This window comes from Pongo pygmaeus, chromosome 12 (assembly GCF_028885625.2).
Source record: "Pongo pygmaeus isolate AG05252 chromosome 12, NHGRI_mPonPyg2-v2.0_pri, whole genome shotgun sequence".
Lineage (NCBI taxonomy): Eukaryota > Metazoa > Chordata > Mammalia > Primates > Hominidae > Pongo > Pongo pygmaeus.
Genome location: NC_072385.2, coordinates 79,444,683 through 79,463,436, shown reverse-complemented (window position 1 = coordinate 79,463,436; position 18,754 = coordinate 79,444,683). Strand labels below are relative to the sequence as shown.

The window sequence follows — 18,754 nt, the reverse complement described above, 5'->3', positions numbered from 1 at the left end:
GTCCTAACAGCAATTAAACAGCCTGTCATTTAGGGGTTTAGCATGCACCTAAAAGTATTTTAGAAGTGTGTCACTGAAATGAGAGACATTTAGGTGGCACTAGCTTCCTGAAGTCTGAAAGAGTAACCCTACCCACAGGAACTGCCTTGCCTTGGATAGATGGTAGGTGGCAGCAACAGACCAGAAATTATGGTTTGTTAACTCGCATGCTAGAAGTGTCCTTTTTAATGTTATTCTTTCATCTTTTTTTCCAAAATAAAATAATATAGCTGCAAACCAAGTAGATAGTAAAAATAAATAGGCATGATGTGACTAATATGCAGAATACAGGCTACCTAAGCCTTTATTTATTCTATAATCTTTCAACAGCAATTTATTTTTCAACAGCTCTAAGCTTGGTTTCATTACTATTCTTAGCTTGTTTTTTTTTTTTTTTTTTGTTACAGTCTTTATTTCTTCTCTTTGTAAGTATTGGAAATTTTAATGCTCCTCTACTGACAGAAAGGGATGGCATATTTGAACTTTCATTCTGCCTAACCTTTGTTCTATTCCTATTGTGAAGATTTTGCCCCAGACATTGCATTGGTCAAGGTTCAGTTACTGAAAAAACAATCCATTCCAGTCAGTTTAAACAGAAATTGTTTAACACTGGGCATTAAATGGCTTATGAAGTTGTTGGGAGGGCTAATGAAAGAGGCTCTTGGTCACTCATTCTCAATCTGAGCTTCGTATCACAAGCATTTGGGTTGCTTTTTTAGAATATCAATTCGGGAATCCATTGCTGACATAGTGAGTCAAAACCTTTGGGCATAAACTCCCCTGGAAATTCAAATGTTGAGATCAGAGTTGAGATCCACTTTGAGGCTGAAGTTTTAGGATGGACTTTTACTGCAGAACTGGGCCATCAAGGGATCTACTGATTCTGCAATAGGAAACCATTTGCTGAATTGGGAAGTTGTTGCTATAGCTGCTGGATTCAAAATAATGCATCCCCTGCCATCATCAGAAGCTGCCATGGTCTGGAAACTGCCACATCCAAAAAGCTGCCACTCTGGGACCCGCCAAGCTTGCTATGATATTAATTAGTAAAACAAATGTCCTGTGCCCTGCCGCTTGGTGCTCCACAAGCCAGTGAACAGTCAGTTAACAATGGCACAGAATAACTAAACTCCTCCGCGACTATGCTTACACAGAACCAGCAGCAGATGGCCTCTGCCTCACTCATACCCTCCCTCCACATCTACAATGGTAATTCTGCTGGTGGAAACTCTATCACATGAGGAATCTTAATTGCAAGAATGTCTAGGGGTTGTAGCTTTAAACTTTCCAGCCCTACAGAAACAGGAAGTCCAGCTAGAAGGAGATTGCAATGGATGTGTGTACCAATCCACTGCTTCACCAAGGACATCATGAAGTAGATGAGTTATTTTAAAGACACGAAGGCCCTTGTTGTCACACTAGCCCAGACCTGCGGATATATCTGAGTCAAGCCTTTTCGGGAGTAAGTGTGTGTGAACTAAGAAGAAATCAGGACGCATCTCTTCCCCGGTAGGCTCCTTGCTTCCATAGGAAAAGCAAACCTGATACCAGCTGAAGTCCACGCCTGGAGGGTATTAGGAAGGAAGGGGTCTGTGTTGCCTGCCTACTTTTTGTCTGAGTTGGTGGCTGGCCCTTTTTCCCCTTCCCTATCTTGGTGCTATACCTTGGAGTCTGGGCACACTCTGTTCAAAATCTGACTTTGCCACTTGTTGCCTCCTTGGTGTGTCCAAGCAGTGGCGTCTGTGATTAGTTGCCTCCTTATGTAATATTAACTTTACTTTTTTCTCACTCAATACCTTCAGATGCGTATTTCCTGTTTTCTAAAGGACTCAATGCTAATTATAATGATATTTTCCTTTACTTTTCCTTACTTGTAGATATGTTCTTTTGCATTTTATATTATTTCTTCCTCTGGAAATGAACTATTTCTGTAACACATTCTCTTCATTAATAAAGGTTTTAGTATATTTGATTATCTACTTGTTCTTCTTTATGCCAGTTAAGATATGCTTTAGTGCTTTGAAAGTTAACTGTTTGGTCCTATCTTTGCCTGAGCATGACTTCAGAGTTGCCTCGAAATTTAAATTATATGCCCACAATTCACAATTGCAAAAGTATGGAACCAGCCCAAACGCCCAACAATCAACGAGTAGATAAAGAAAATGTGGTATATATATATATATATATATATATGCACATATACCATGGAATACTACTCAGCCATAAAAAGAAATGAAACAATGGCATTCACAGCAACGTGGATGGAACTGGAAACTATCGTTCGAAGTGAAGTAACCCAGGAATAGAAAACCAAATATTGTATGTTCTCACTCATAAGTGGAAGCTAAGCTATGAGGATGCAAAGGTATAAAAATGATACATTGGACTTTGGAGACTCGGGGGAAAGGGTGGGAGGGGGTGAGGGATAAACAAATACATATTGGGGGCAGTGTACACTGCTTGAGGGATGGGTGCACAAAAATCTCAGAAATCATCACTAAAGAACTTACTCATGTAACCAAACATCACGTTTCCCCCAAACCTATTGAGATAAAACATAAATTTAAAAATAAAAAAATTATATGCCTGTATACTGAAATAGTGAATCTGCTCATGCACCACATTGAGAAATTATTTTGAAATGTTATTATGAAAACATATAATAGGATCCTAAAATAAACTTTCAGAAAGTAAAATTTTAATTTTAGAATAGTTGATTAAAAAAATTATTGTGAATATAGTAGAGTTCCCATATATGCCACATTCAGTTACCCTATTATTATCTTAATATTAATAAATAGTATTTTCTACCATTGTTAATGATAAATGGTATATTTATTGCAATTAATGAACCAATATCGATATCTCATTATTAACTAAAGTTTACACTTTATTCGGATGTCCTCAGTTTTCACTTCATGTTCTTTTTCTGTCCCACGATCCCATCAAGGATACTAACATTGCATCTAGTCATCAGGTCTCCTTAGGTGCCTGGTCGATGCTTCTCAGGCTTTCTCTGTTTCTGAGGACCTTGACAATTTTGAGGATTACTAGTCAGGCATTTCGTAGAATTAAATTATATTCTCTTCAATTTTTAATTTTATTTTTAAACTTCACGTAAGCATTTCAAACATACACAAAATTAGAGAATAGTATAATGAACCCCGATCTACCCAAGACCCAGCTTCAAAACTGTCACCATTTCCAAGTTTATTCTATCTAAACTGTCCTGAGGATTTTTAAATCAAGCCCCAAATATTATATCATAGTACCCTTATGTATTTCAGTACATGCCTCTTAACAGATAAGGCCTTTAAAGAATATACCCACAATGCCATTATCACAGTGACAAAGTTAATGATGATTCATTCATATTATCTATCATATGTATTATTATCATATATAGATAACACACATATGTAGATGTGTATTATCTATCCTTATTTCACAGATTCTGGTGCCTGGTCATCTATTACAGTCATATTATATAACCAGGTTTTTCCTTTTCTATGTATTACCTTAAACATGATCCTAGATCACACACAAATTGTCTTAAAGGGTTCAAAGAAGGGAATTAACAGGTTTTAACTTCAACCAGTAGTAACACAAAGCCTAGTTATTCCAAAGCTGTTGCTCAGGTTACAAAACCAAAGCTTCATATAATTTAATCATGCATGGTACGTGAAGGACCTGCATACATTTGTTTGTATAAAAAGCCAAATAATCATATACAGTCTTGGTAGTAATATGTTTAAATTGGCACAGCCCCTTGAAAAACAGTTTGGCAATATATATCAAGAACAATACATGCTTATACCCTTGATTTGATATTCTAACTTCAATGAAAAATATGTGAGAAGGAAGCTACATGCATAAATATTTTCTTTTTTATGGTAGTGAAAAATGAGAAGCAGCCTGAATATGTAACAACAGGGACTCACAGTAGGAAAATGTGTGGTTTATCCATCTAATGTGATTTATTAAAATATTCATTGGAAAGACTACAACATGGAAAAAAAGAATAAAAGTTGAATTCATACTATAATTACTTAAAACATATATTAGAAACATTTGCTTAAATTTTCTAAAGACTTAGAATCACATATTATTGGCAATCCGTGCTGAAATGGTACACAAAAATTACCGTTTGCTAATGTTAGACTGCTGGCAGACGCAGCAAATTTTCAGCTAAGCAAATGTCAATTGTTGCTATAGCACTTCCAAAATTCAAATAAACCTACTTAATAATTGGCAGGGGTTCTCTTGGGTAAATGTGGAGAAAAGTCAAAGATTGATTAAGAAAAGGAAAATGTCAACCTTCCCAGTCAGTGACTACTTAGAAGCTATGGTATAGTTAGTTGTCTGTTGTTATCTGCAGGGGATTGGTTCCAGGACTCCCTTTGGATATAAAAATCCTGGAATGTTCAAGTTCCTGATAGAAACATACATACACATATTGTCCTGTATATTTTAAGTCATCTCTAGATTATTTATAATACCTAATGCAATGTAAATGCTATTATACTGTATTGTTCAGGGAATGATGACAAGAAAAAAGAGTCTGCACGTGTTCAGTAGAGATGCCTTTTTTTTTTTTTTTTTTTTTGAGACAAGGTCTCGCTCTATCACCCAGACTGGAGTGCAGTGGCCCCATCTCAGTTCACTGCAACCTCCGCTGGGCAAAAGTGATCCTACTCCCACCTCAGCCTCCCAGGTACCTGGGACTACAGGCCCAGGCCACCACACCCAGCTAATTTTTGTATTTTTTATAGAGGCGGGGCTTCACTGTATTGTCCAGGCTGGTCTCTAACTCCCGGGCTCAAGCTGTTCGCCAGCCTCGGTCTCCCAATGTGTTGGGATTACAGGTGTGAACCACCGTGCAGGCCAAGATACTTAAAAAAAAAATTCTGTTTGAGGTTGGTTGAATCTATGGATGCAGAACCTGCTAATATGGACGGCTGACTGTACCAGTGGGGAAGGCATACTAAATAACTAGGATAAAATCTGGTAACCACTCGCAGAGGTGACTGAGCAGGATAGGGGAAGATTTTGGAGAATGGGGAGGCATTCCAGATAGAGTAGACCCAAGAGAAGAGGTTCTTTGTTTTAAACCTCTCTATTGAGACAGCAGAATAACCGACAGTGTCTTGACTATAGTTTAAATGCAGGATTTGCATCAGCAGGTAGCGGAGGCTGAAGACCTTAGGTTCTATTTTGAACGTATTAAGAATAATAATTTAAAATTTATGTTGATGCTAGAGTCTGCATGGAATGAACTGGGAGATGGAAGAGATAAGTTGTGAGGTCTCTGCAATAAACCAAGACCTTCACTACATAAATTAACTGCATTAGCATTTCCAGAATATATTTTACTTTAAAAATGATTTAACCATATTCTAACCAAGTTTTAGATGATTTTTGGTGTTCTCTAATAGAATTGGCACAGTATATTGAATCAGATTGCAGTGGATTATTTTAACTGTGTGGCCAGATGCAGAGAAATATGCAAAGGTATTGCGGCCAACAAATAGAGAAATGCGAATTCTCACAAGTAAACAGATTTGGAATTCTAGAAGGTGGCAGATTATCAATAGCTGCATCCAGATCCTTTGGAGTGGTGGATGGTTTTATATTAAAACTTTATAATAGCTCACCAGGAAATAAAATTCAGCCTTAACTTCCAGGCAATTGGGATGTTGCTGAGAATAATCAAGACCATTTAAAAAAAAAAAAAAAAGGTAGGGTGCGGTGGCTTACACCTGTAATCCCAGCACTTTGGGAGGCCCAGGCAGGTGGATCACCTGAGGTCAGGAGTTTGAGACTAGCCTGGACAACACGGTTAAACCCCGTCTCTACTAAAAATACAAAAATTAGCTGGGTGAAGTAGCGCATGCCTGTAATCCCAGCTACTTGGAAGGCTGAGGCAGGAGAATCTCTTGAACCTGGGAGGTGGAGGTTGCAGTGAGCTGAGATCGTGCTACTGCACTCCAGTCCGGGCGACAAGAGCGAAACTCCGTCTCAAAACAACAACAACAAAGCGACACACAAAAAACTGTATGAACAGCAGACAAGATGAATACAGTGTTTTTCTTTTGTCTGTTTCCACTAGCATAAAAGACTACATATTTTTTAAAAGTTTCTTATCCCAGAAAATATCACAATCCATTTAGAATATGAGTTCAGGCTCAATTCCTTCCTGACTCTACAGAAGAGCTCAAGATGTTGCAGACCTTATCTTAAAAGCTGGCTCAAAATCGCCAGATTTGGTAGTCATCTAAACATTTCATAAATAATTTACTAACTCTCAAAACACTAAACCAGCAGGCCCTTGATTTCAAATCTTGCTGGGATGGAGTGGGGCGGGGGACCTGGGATGGGGGATGAAAGGGGTTGGAAATGAGGAGACATTGGTCAAAGGGTACAAAGTTTCAGTTAGTGTCAATAATAAGTTCTGAAGATCTGTTGTCTAACGTGGTGACTGTGATTAATCTACTGTGTCCTTAAAAATTAATGAGAGTAGATCTTAAATGTGCTCTTCATTAAAAAATGGTGCACTGGATATGTTAATTTCATTGATGTAATCATTTCACAATGCATACATATGTCAAAACATCACCTTGTACACCACAAATATACCCAACTTTTATTTGTTAATTACATTTTAATAAAGCTGGGGGAAGCAACTCTTTTTGGGCACAGCATCCGGCTTTTATTTTCTAACTTTGAGAACAGAGTACCTTGATCAATTAAATGGTAGGAAGCGCTGTGGAGACAGCATCCTCCCCAGTCTGGGAAGAGAGGCAGGGAAAGGAGGCCTAGGATGCCTGGGGCCCAGCGGCCTCTTCCTTCCTGGCGTCCCCGGCGGCCCTCGCTCCCAGGCCCCGCAGTCTCATTTGCCGCTTCCGACGCGTGACCCCGGCGCGCTAGCGTCCGGGACCGGTGACAGGCGCGGGGTGCGCCAAGCGGTCCCATGTGTCCCCTCCCTCTCGCGGCTGCCGCAGTCGCAGCGCCCCGAGCCCCGCTCCGGCTCCTCAACAGAGCGCTCGCCGCCGCCATGTCTACCGCCCGGCCACTCAAATCCGTGGACTACGAGGTGTTCGGGAGAGTGCAGGGTAGGAGGCCCCTCTACGGTGGGAGATCAAAAAGGTTATGGGACGAAGGGGAGAAAGCTGTGAGAAGCGCCTCCCACCGAAAGTATGCCTTTTCCCGTTGTGGCTGGGACTTCCGCTCAGCCATGACACAGCAGCGGCGACGGGGAGGGAGGCGAAACGCGCATGCGCCCGAGGACTTGGACAGGCGGAAGTAGGGGCATGGGGAGGGAAGTGGCGGAGGGGGAGAGAAGGGGAGAAGGGACTGCTGAGGACCAGAAGTGGGCGGCTGCTGGGTGCGGGAGTAAGCGGCACAGCGGGGAAGGTTGAAGTTGGGTAGGAAAAGAAGAGGGTCTTTGAACTAGTGGTCTCGTTGCTTGCTACTGAAGCTACCTGGGCTCGACTTGAGTTTTAGGAAGGACGTTTAGATGGTTTAATTTTTCAGAGGTCAAACCTTTTTTTAGACCCCTTTGTAGCTCTTAAAAGAATGAAATTATCTAGTTTTTGTTTCATGCTAAGTTTAAGTAGTTGCCAAGTTTGTAACGTCTGGCTTGTTGAAAATATTTATATTTATAAATAAAAATATTAAGTCACTCTGAGATTTATGCAATGGTATATAAATACGGTAGTGATTTAATATCCACCATCTTCTTTTAAAATAAAACTCTTCAACCATTGGAAATTTTACTCATTTCTTTTCCTCTTTGAATTTGATTTTCATTCCACTTCTCCCACCGAATTACCCCATTGTTTTGCTTGAGGATTTTTTTTTTTTTTTTGCTCACCCTATCATACTTTTCTGCAATATGTATATGTACATGTATGCACATGTATGAATAAGTGTAATGCTTTTTCTTAATTTCCTTTGACAATAAGTCTCTGTTAGAAACAAATGCTTGTTCTTCGGTGCCAAAAAGAAGAACTAGCACTCAAAGAATTTTCTCAGCAAGGCAATTTTACTTCTATAGAAGGGTGCGAATCACGGATGAAGCAATGGCGAGAGCACACCTGAACAGGGGAGGGGATGGGGTTCTTATTCCTGATGCAGGTAGTCCCTACTGCTGTGTCTTTCCCCTACTGGATAGGGTTGGACCGCACAGTCTAACCTAATTCCTAGTGGCTATTTTAAAGAGCAGGGGTAGAAGCCCAAGTGGCAGGGTGAGTAATTTGGCAGGAAGGGCAGTTACAGAACAGGTGACTCAGGATGATTCAGGTCAGAGTGGGTGACCAGGGATGACTCAAGATGGAGCAGGTGACCAGGGGAATAGATGTGAACTACTGACTAGAACTGGTGGAAAAGGTTGTTTACTGAAACTAGGGGCGAGGAGAACGAGGAAGCTAGACTTTAAAGTAGAGCGCAAAGAACCGCGCATACTGACATGCTGATTCTTTGAAGAGAAATTTAGAACTCATTGTATTCAACAGCTCCAAGTATTAAATTTTTTGTCTGGATTGAGTTATTATTGAAATTATTTTTAAAACACTAGATGAAAATGTAAAAAGTATGATAAACGTTGTTAAAATGTAAAGGTAAATTTGTGTTAGAAGTTTATTTTTTAAATTATATTTTTTTAAGAGATGGAGTCTTGCTCTGTCACCCAGGCTGGAGCAAGTGCAGTGGCACAATCATAGCTCACTGCAGCCTGAAACTCCTGGGCTCAAGTGATCTTCTGCCTCAGCCTTCTAAGCAGCTGGGACTACAGGCTCGTGCCACTGTGCATGGCTAATTTTTAAATTATTTTTTGTAGAGAAAGGGTCTCTGCTGCCCAGGCAAGTCTAGAAATCCTGGCTTCAGGGGATCCTCCTGCACTTGGCCTCCCAAAGTGATGGGATTACAGGCGTGAGCCACTGCACTCAGCCAGAAATTTATTAATGAGAAGACTGGGGGTGTTTATGGAAACTTGGTTAAAGGAAGAGTTGAATTATCCTTGTATTTGGTACTCTAGAGGTTTTTACACTTTGGTGCAGTGTACCAGGGTAAGATTAAGAATGGGTAAAAGTGTGTCTTTTGTAAAGAGATCTTTCTTTTTTTAGTTTAATTTTATTTTTATTTCCAATAGATCTTTGGAGAACAGGTGGTGTTTGATTACATGAATAAGTTCATTAGTGGTGATTTCTGAGATTTTGATGCACCCATCACCCAAGCAGTGTCCACTGTACACAGTGTGTAGCCTTTTATACCTCATCCCCTCCTATGCTTTCCCCCGAGTCCCCAGAGTCCATTGTATCATTCTTAGGCCTTTGCATCTTCATAGCTTAGCTCCCACTTATGAGTGAGAACATAGAATGTTTAGTTTTCCATTCGTGAGTTACTTCACTTAGGATAATAGGAGACCTTTCTTTCAAAGGGTGATTGTGCAAAGGGAGGTAGGAAAGAAGTCTCAGGTCAGTTTTAGGAAAGAATATACGTGAAATTTGAAGACCTGGAAATTGATTCCCTGAACATTGTGCATGGATCTGTACTCTTTAGAAGGTCTTTGATTGCACCCAGGGGTATGGTATCCTGCTTTGAAAACTGCCACGATAAGTCACCAAAACACATAATGTAAAATACGAAAGTGGTGGCAAAGATCACCTGACAGAGTGGTCCACTAGAGAGAAATGGCAGTAGTTAAGGAGTCTCTCTCTCTCTCTCTCTCTGTGTGTGTGTGTGTGTGTGTGTGTGTGTGTGTGTGAATGTGTGACATTTATTGTGGGTGTTCTTTGTGCTGAGCATTTCACTGTTGTTTACTTAATCATCACAATTTTGTGAGATGCATTTCTTATTCCTGTTTTAACAAGGACAAAACAGGTGCACAGAGATTCAGTAACTTGGACAAGCCCTTAGTTGGCAAATGGGATTTGATTCTACATCTCTCTGACTTTAAAACTTGTGCTTTCCCATTATATGATGTTTTCTGCTATTACATTATGTATTTCTATTAACTATACACTTCCACTTTTGTGCACTTAGTGGTAACACGGTATATAATCAATTGGGATCAGCAGTAAAAATATGGAAAAGAGAAATGTACTATACATAAATAGTGGGGTTTAAAAAGTCAACTTTAGGGCAATAATTCCTATAGTTTGCAGTATGCTAAATGGAAGAGAGTATATGCCCACTATTAATCAAGGCATAGTATGTAGTACAAACTCACCATCACATATTTACATACATCTACATTGACATTCCCTGATAATTTAGAATGTGCCAAGCTCTGTACTCAACATTTTATATATGTTGTCTCATTTAATCCTCATCCCTGTAACCGCAAGGTTTTTCTCATTTAACAGATGGAGACATTGAAGCATGGGGAAGTAACTTCTTTCCCAGTTATACAACAAGTTAAGAGGTGGGATTTGAACCTTGATAGGTGTTTTTGTTTTGTTTTGTTTTGTTTTTCAGGGTCTCACTCTGTCACCCAGGCAAGATCATAGCTCACTGCAGCCTTGAGCTCCTGGGCTCACATGATCTTCCTGCCTCAGCCTCCTCCTGAGTAGCTGGGACTACAGGCATGAGTCACGATGCCCAGCTAACTTTTTAACTTTTCTTTGGTAGAGATGGAGTCTCACTATGTTGACTAGGCTGGTTTTGAACTCCTGGTCTCAAGCAAGCCTCCCACCTCGGCCTCCCAAAGTTCTGGCCTTATAGGCATGAGCCACCAGCCTGGGCAACAGAGTGAGACTGTCTAAAGAAACAATAAAATAAAGTAAAATAAAATAAAATAAAATGAAGTATGGAATAATAAAATCTTAGTGAAAACTAGCTTGTTAGAAATAATGGCCATGAAAGTAAATTCTCAGTGGAAGAACCTATAATTGGGAACATTTATTATGAACAAAATATGGATTGATAAAGTCATCATTAAAATATTTGAGTGGAAACTATTCCCAGTGAAAATTGATTCAATGACATGAAAGTGAACATGGAAAAAACGGAAAATGTTTTAACCTTCCTGTATGGAAAATTGATCAATGAATTAAATTGGCTTACTTGAGTTTATTGCAAAAAATGTTTTCCAACCAAAAATGATGTGTTGTTAGTATAGGGACCATACAACTGGTTTAAGCCAATATGGATACATTATTATGAACTAAAGTCCTTACTTTATTCAAGGTTTCCTTAGTTTTTACCTAATGTCTTTTTTTTGGTTCCAGGATCCCATCCAGATACATTTAGCCCCCTTGCCTCCTCAGGCTCCTTGAGGCTGTGACATTCTATTAGACTTACCTTGTTGTCTATGTCGTTGGCCATTTTAAGGAGTACTTTGAGGTCAAGTACTTTGTAGAATGCTCCCCAATTGGGATTTGTCTGATATTTTTGTTATGATAAGACTGGGATAATGGGGTATTAGAAGGAAGACCACAGAGGTGAAGTGCTGCTCTTGTCATACCTATCAAGGGTATATACTGTCAATCTGACTTATCACTGTTGATGTTAACCTTGATCACCTGGCTGTGATTGTGTTTGGTTTCTCCACTCTAAAGTTACTCTTTTTTTTTTTCTCTCTTTTCATCCTCTACTTTAAAAAATCTTCACATTCTCAAGGAGCTCCACGTTTTTTCCCCACCAACTTTTTGTGCATCAAGGACTTTGGGAGAGGGTTAAGAGAGCTGGGGACTGAGCCCCTGTGCTTTTAGAGGGCTTGTAACTATGGCCTGGTTTATAATGTATCTATAGATGTTTAATTATATTTACATCTAGAATAATATAATCTGAATATTTGAAAGGGAAATTGATTATGTTGTGTATAGATGCTTTGATGCTTTACCAGCTCTCGGGGTAAGACTAGTGACACTCCTAGAAATGCATTGTGACAATCTGCTGGTTTACATGTGCTTAGAATTTTTTTTTGACTGAGTTTTTTAAGAATAAGAGTAGCTTATTTGAGTACTGATGACACAGAATTCTTTCAGTGCCACTTCGCCAGCCAGAAATCTCCATGGCCAGTGGCGCCTCTGCCCAGGCTTTCCTTGGGCCCACTGGGCTTGCTCTGCCCACTTGGCCTAGCAGACTGCACTCAGGTTGTGCTACTGGTCTGGATCCTGCTCTTGCCTTGGCTCTGCGGTCAGCCTGCAGCTGGTCCAGGAGTGCCATGACCAACTTCTACCTTGGGTGCTGGTGTCTGGATGAGGGGGATGTGGCAGTGCCCAATAACTTGGAGATGCCAGCAACCACAGAGCTCCAAGGGGTGTTACAGCTTTTCCTTGGGGAGTCCTGAGGTCTGAGCCTCCAGAAAGTGTTACACTCTCGTTCATTTCTGCTGCCTGCAGCTTCAGTGAATGGGAGCATGTCACAACTCATTGGGTCCTGCTGCCTGCAGCTCAGCAAATGGGGGCATGTTGGCACACAATGGTTTTTTCACTCCTATAGCTTGGCGAGCATGAGCATATGTTACAGCTCTTTTTGTGCCTGCCATTCGCTCTTGTCCCATGACCAAGAGGAATGAGGTACACGGACACTGGAGGGAGAACAAGGCAGAGAAGAATTTTATTGACTGACAGAAAAGCTCTCGATAAAGAGAGGGGACCCAAAGTGGGTAGCCCTCTGTGTGAGAGGGGGCCTGAAAGTGGATAGCCATCTGTAAGGCTGAGTCTGGGGTTTTTATGGGCTCAGAATGGGGTGTATGCTAATTGTTCCATGGGTGGACCTGGAAAAAGCACCATTCAGTTAGCTGAAAGGCATCGAGGAAGTTCTCACTCTGATTGTGGGCTCCACCTGGAACTGGCAACTCGGTTTTAGGTTTCACTTAAAGGTCGGGTTTCACTGGAGACCTGTCCCTGTCTACCTAGGAATTTGTCTGTCTCCTACTGCTATCACTGAGATGAATACCATATTTCTTAAATATCGCTTAAAATGAAAACTGGGATGAATTATTAAATGGCTTTGTCAGATAATGCATGATTTAGATGTACACATTTTTCTTATGTAGACAAGTAAATGGAAAAGCTGTCTTTTAGAGGTTGAAAATATAAGGACCACCATTAAAATCAGAAAACATAAATAAGGTTAACTCTAATTCCCTCTCCTGTCTTTGTTCTTATAGCATTTTATTTATAGTAGTTATACTTTGTGTTTATCCTTTTAATCATTCTGCTTTCAGCTACAGTTATCTGTGTACACGTGTATGTGTCTCTCACTAGAAAATAATGACAATATTTTGAAGGTCAGGCTGGTGGCTTGTTTTCATATCCCCTACAGGGCTACGCCTCTAGTGGGGCCTTCAAAAGTGAACTGAATTAAATCGAAGTACTTGGGGATAGTTGGCTTGGAGAAGAAATTGTAGTGTGATGGCTGTTTTAACTGTTTGAAAGATGCTGTGGTGTATGGCTCCAGGGAACAGACCCTGGACTGATAGTGAAAGGTTAAGTAAGGCAGAATTTTATTCCACATAAGGAAAGCCTTGTAACAATTAAAGATATTTACAGTCATTAAGGGCTGCTTTGTAAGGCAGCATATAGATCACTTCCTGCATTCAAAATTGACACATGCATTCAGATCCCAGGATGAAATGGTAGGTTACAATATAAAAAATAGGATTTTACATGAAAACGTGCTGACATTTAAAACTCATCACAGGTTTCTTTAAATATCAGTATGTGTTTGTCAATTCAAAGTATGACTTACTTTGCAAACATTCCCTTCAGGGTTTCTCACTGACACCTCTTTCCACAAAGTGAGGTACAGTTGTAGTGGACTGGACCTTGACTGAGTAGCATATCATGCTGGAGTCTTCTATCACCAAAGGGGCTGATGTCTGCCCCAGTTTCCGGAGCAGAGTGTCTGTAAAAAACATGCATGTGTCATATCAGCTTTCCTTCTCTTCAGCAAGTGAGGTGGAAAAAGTATGGGGAGGCCACAAAAGCCCATAGATAAATCTCCTACAGAAGCCCTGTCCCAAGAGGGCTGTGTTCCAGCCAACACTGATAAAGTGCAGAAAAATGTCTCCACATCTACCTTTTCTTTCTATATAGATATCTATCTGTTGTGCAGTATGCTTCATACTAGGAAGCAGGACTCTCAGAAAGATTCTGGGAAAATTCCCGGTGGCTTATGAAACTTTGAGCAGTTGATTCCTGCTTGGTTCACTGCCTTGCAGAGTTAATGGGCTGGAAGTCTTGAGACTCCTTGACTCGCATTCCTCCCAAGGCTTTAAAATAAGAGTTGTAGTTTGAGGGGCCCAACAAATAACACCTCTCTTCATTGTGTGAGTTACTGACAAGTCAAAGAGTAAAGCAGAGTTTTAGGAATGTGATGTCTATCTGCAGGTAAGTGGACTTTATAATGACCTGTACTACAGAATTAAACACTGGCCACCCCCAACTTCAGGCACAGGGAGGCTGCTCTAGGGTAGAGCCAGAAGTATGATCCCTGTGGGTAACTTGCTCCCAGCAGGAGGAAGAAGAGGACATGCCTGGGGGGCTGTGCATGTTTCTCTTTCTAAATTTACCCAGTAGATGAGTCACTGCATGTCCGTGTGACAAGGGCAGGGTAGAAAGTAGCCAGGAATGACACACTAATGATACTCCTCCTCACAGAAGGAATTTCCGCTAGAGAGAAAGATGCTTTCTCCCGCAGAAATAATTTATAAAATCTAGAGAGAGCTCAGTCATTTAGTTCTACTTGCAGTACTTCGAGAGGATCTTCACTGCAGTTGTTTTGGTATGGAGTGATAGGAAAAAGTCAGGGAGGTTGTATGGTAAGCAAAATTGGAGAATGACTGCCCTTGTTCTACAAATAGAGGTAGGAAGGACTACATCATAGTCCTGTTTTCTGCTTTCCTTTTTTTGTGTGTGTGGCATTAACAAAATTGAGATATAATTTACATAACACTAAATATACAGTAGTTTTTAGTGTATTCACAGTGTTTTGCAGCATTACCATTAATTCCAGAACATTTCCATCACCCCTCCTTCCCTTTACCAGTTGTTTCCCATTCCCCACCTCATTCCCCCATTCCCCACTTCTTCCTCCATCCCCCGGCATGTTAAAGTGCCTCAGGGAAGTCAGGGCCAAAGTCTCTGATGTCCTTGGCCTCTCCCTCAAGGTTTCAAGATTGCCGCTTAGCTCTAATTGTAATATTCATACCATGATTAGGAGAAGAAAGGGTACCAGTGCAATACCGCAACATGGAGAAACCACTAACTCCTGGCCAAGTCAGCCCCTGTTGAAGAGCTGTCTTGAAAGTCCCAACCAGTGATACGGCTTACATTTCATTGGCCATCCCCACTATAAGGAAGTCTGGGAAACATCAACTGGCACATTGCTGCCCCAAGTAAAATCAGAGTTCTGTTAGAAGGGAAGAATTGGAGAATGGATTTGGGGTATGCAACTAGCTGTGCCTGTCACAGTCGTTCATATATTAAATACAATTCTAAACAATTATTACATTTGATGTTTTTTTCCCAAGAAGTGACACAAAAGGACACATTACAAAAAGATTGTGATCTTGTGTCCATGGCCTCTCCCTCAAAACACTGGATCCGTAACCAAAAACAACCTAAATTTCTATTAAGTTCATATTGAATCTTTTTTTTTTTTTTTTGAGACAGAGTTTCATTCTTGTTGCCGAGGCTGGAGTGCAATGGCATGATCTGGGCTCACTGCAACCTCCTCCTACCAGGTTCAAGCGATTCTCCTGCCTCAGCCTCCTGTGTAGCTCGGATTACAGGCATGTGCCACCACGCCCGGCTAATTTTTTGTATTTTTAGTAGAGACGGGGTTTCTCCGTGTTGGTCAGGCTGGTCTTGAACTCCTGACCTCAGGTGATCCACCCTCCTCGGCCTCCCAAAGTGCTGGGATTACAGCTATGAGCCACCACGCCTGGCGCATATTGAATCTTTTATATATGATTTATTTCAGCCTTGTTTATTTCCATCTATCACTGCCTTAAGCAATGGGTAACACTTTTATTATCCACCCAGTTTGTCAAGAAGTATGAATTTAACCTAAAATTATGCCTCAAACTTACTGTTTTAAGATTTAATAAATGCATGTGTGTATTGTTACCATTCATAGTTAAAAATGCTTTTATTTGTTTATTTATTTATTTGAAACAGAGTCTTGCTCTGTCACCCAGGCTAGAGTGCAGCAGTGTGATCACAGCTCACTGCAATCTCGACCTCACAGGCTCAGTTGATCCTCCCCCACCCTATCCTCCCTAATAGCTGGGACTAGAGGCAAGTGCTATCATGTGCTATCTAAGCACATGTGCTATCATGTGCTATCTAAGACGCATGTGCTAACTAGAGGCATGTGCTGTCATGCCCAGCTACGTTTTGTATTCATATTTTTTGTAGAGATGGGGTTTCACCATGTTGCCTAGGCTGGTCTTGAACTCTGGTCTCAAGCAACTCATCTGCCTTGTCTTCCTAAAATGCTGGGATTACAGGCATGAGCCACCATGCCCTGCCCCAAATGCTTTTACATTTAAAACTTTGAAAATTTAAATCAAATTAACGTATGCACGTGGATTAAAAAAAATAAAATAAAATAGTGTAGAGAAGCTGGTGATAAAAAGCAACAGGACCATATCCTGCTCCAGTTTCCAACCCCAAATCCTGTATATTCTATAAAACAACCAATTTGACCATATATTTTTAAAGTCTTGTGGTTTTTATGTCTTTATTATGTATATACTATGTGTGTTTGGGCCATAATCCTGAAAGATACAATTCCAAACGCCATAATCTTGCATGTTGAAATTCCAAAACATCAAAATCCTTAAAGTCTAAAATCCCCCAAATCACAGTTCTGAAAGATCAAAATCCCAAAAATATAATCTGGAAAAAATCATTCAAAGAGTATTTAAAATACTGATTTTTGGCTGGGCGCGGTGGTTCATACCTGTAATCCCAGCACTTTGGGAGGCCGAGGCGAGGAGATAACCTGAGGTCAGGAGTTTGAGACCAGCCTGGCCAACATGGTGAAACCCCGTCTCTACTAAAAATACAAAAATTAGCTGGAGATGGTGGCAGGCGCCTGTAATCCCAGCTACTCGGGAGGCTGAGGCAGGAGAATTGCTTGAACCTGGGAGGCGGAGGTTGCAGTGAGCCGAGATCACGCTTTGCACTCCAGCCTGGGGGACAAGAATGAGACTATGTTTCAAAAAACAAAAACAAAAACAAAGACAAAACTAGTTTTTAAACATATTAAAGAGGGGATTCAGGCTGGGCACAGTGGCTCACGCCTGTAATCCCAGCACTCTGGGGTGTCGAGGTGGGTGATCACTTGAGGTCAGGCATTCAAGACCAGCCTGACCAACATGGAGAAACCCGGTTTCTACTAAAAATACAAAAATTAGCTGGGCATGGTGGTGCACGCCTATAATCCCAGCCACTTGGGAGGTTGAGGTGGGAGAATTGCTTGAACCTGGGAGGCGGAGGTTGCAGTGAGCGGAGATCGCACCACTGCACTCCAGCCTGGGCGACAGAGAGAGACTCCGACTCAAAAAAATAAATAAATAAAAATAAAAAGGAGATTTATTTGAGAAACATTTAAAAAAACAACAATAACTTCATAGGCCAGTTTGCACAAGAAGGTAGGTAATAATAACATATGTATTTTTGTAACTGTACACACTCAGGTATACTGATGACAGTCACATAGGTGTAACAGTTACGAGCAGATGAACTATATTCATAAGGAAGTGGATCTAAAGGCAAAATGTATAAATGCATATCACTATGGTTGGTAATTGTGTGCAACCAGTTTTGTAACTGGTCATCTGACATACCTTGATGGACAACCTAAGTCTTTTGATGAGATTGATCAAAAATTGTGATGGATCACCACTGTATATGCAGTCACTCAAAAAGCCAGGATGTCAAGAAATTTTATCTTTCACAAATGTACATATACAAAAAGGACATCTCTTCATTTATTAAAGAAGTTTCAACATTTTTTACATACATACACAATACTAAGTCAGCATTGTGGTGACACACTCGTAGAGTCAAATTTGCAAAAAAAAAAAAAAGCATAAAACAAATTAGAACTCTAAAAGTCTTTACAAAGTTTATGTTTCTGGCTGGGTGCAGTGGCTCACGCCTGTAATCCCAGCACTTTGGGAGGCCTAGGCAGGCGGATCACCTGAGGTCAGGAGTTTGAGACCAGCCTTCCCAACATGGCAAAACCCTGTCTCTACTAAAAATACAAAAAATTAGCCAGGCATGGTGGTGTGCGTGTGCCTGTAATCCCAGCTACTCGGGAGGCTGAGGCAGGAGAATAACTTGGACCCGGGAGGTGGAGGTTGCAGTGAGCCGAGATTGTGCAACTGCACTCCAGCCTAGGTGACAAGAGCGAAACCCCGTCTCAAAAAAAAAAAAAAAATTTGACATACAAAAAAGTATATTACAGTGATAGATTATAGGCAGTTGCATGGAGGTAGTCCATAAGAATTGGCCAACTTTTCACAATCATTACCTATATTTTGAAGTCTTCCTTCATGATGAATAGCTGTTTTTTTTTTTTTTTTTTTGGACATGGCTCTTTTTGGAAAATACATTTACATCCATATTCTACATGGCACTGCTCTGTTTGAAATTCTTCTGTGATTTGATATACAGTGACATGAGCATCCCCTATTAAGGTTTTCCATCTTCAGTGCTATGCTTCTATGTTTTGCATACATGGAAATTCATTC

At 40.6% G+C, this 18,754-nt stretch overlaps 1 protein-coding gene across 3 annotated transcripts in view; it reads left to right on the top strand.

Moving 5' to 3' along the window:
- The first annotated feature begins 6,869 nt into the window (after positions 1 to 6,869).
- ACYP2 (acylphosphatase 2) overlaps positions 6,870 to 18,754 on the top strand; it is a 190,077-nt gene continuing 178,192 nt past the window's right edge. For 2 of the 3 annotated variants that reach the window (XM_063649384.1, XM_054476181.2), the window contains exon 1: positions 6,870 to 7,151. In XM_063649384.1, the coding sequence (XP_063505454.1) occupies positions 7,010 to 7,151 (142 nt within the window). In that variant the 5' untranslated portion in view covers positions 6,870 to 7,009. The remainder of the gene's footprint in view (positions 7,152 to 18,754) is intronic. The other variant, XM_054476180.2, reaches the window with a different exon arrangement.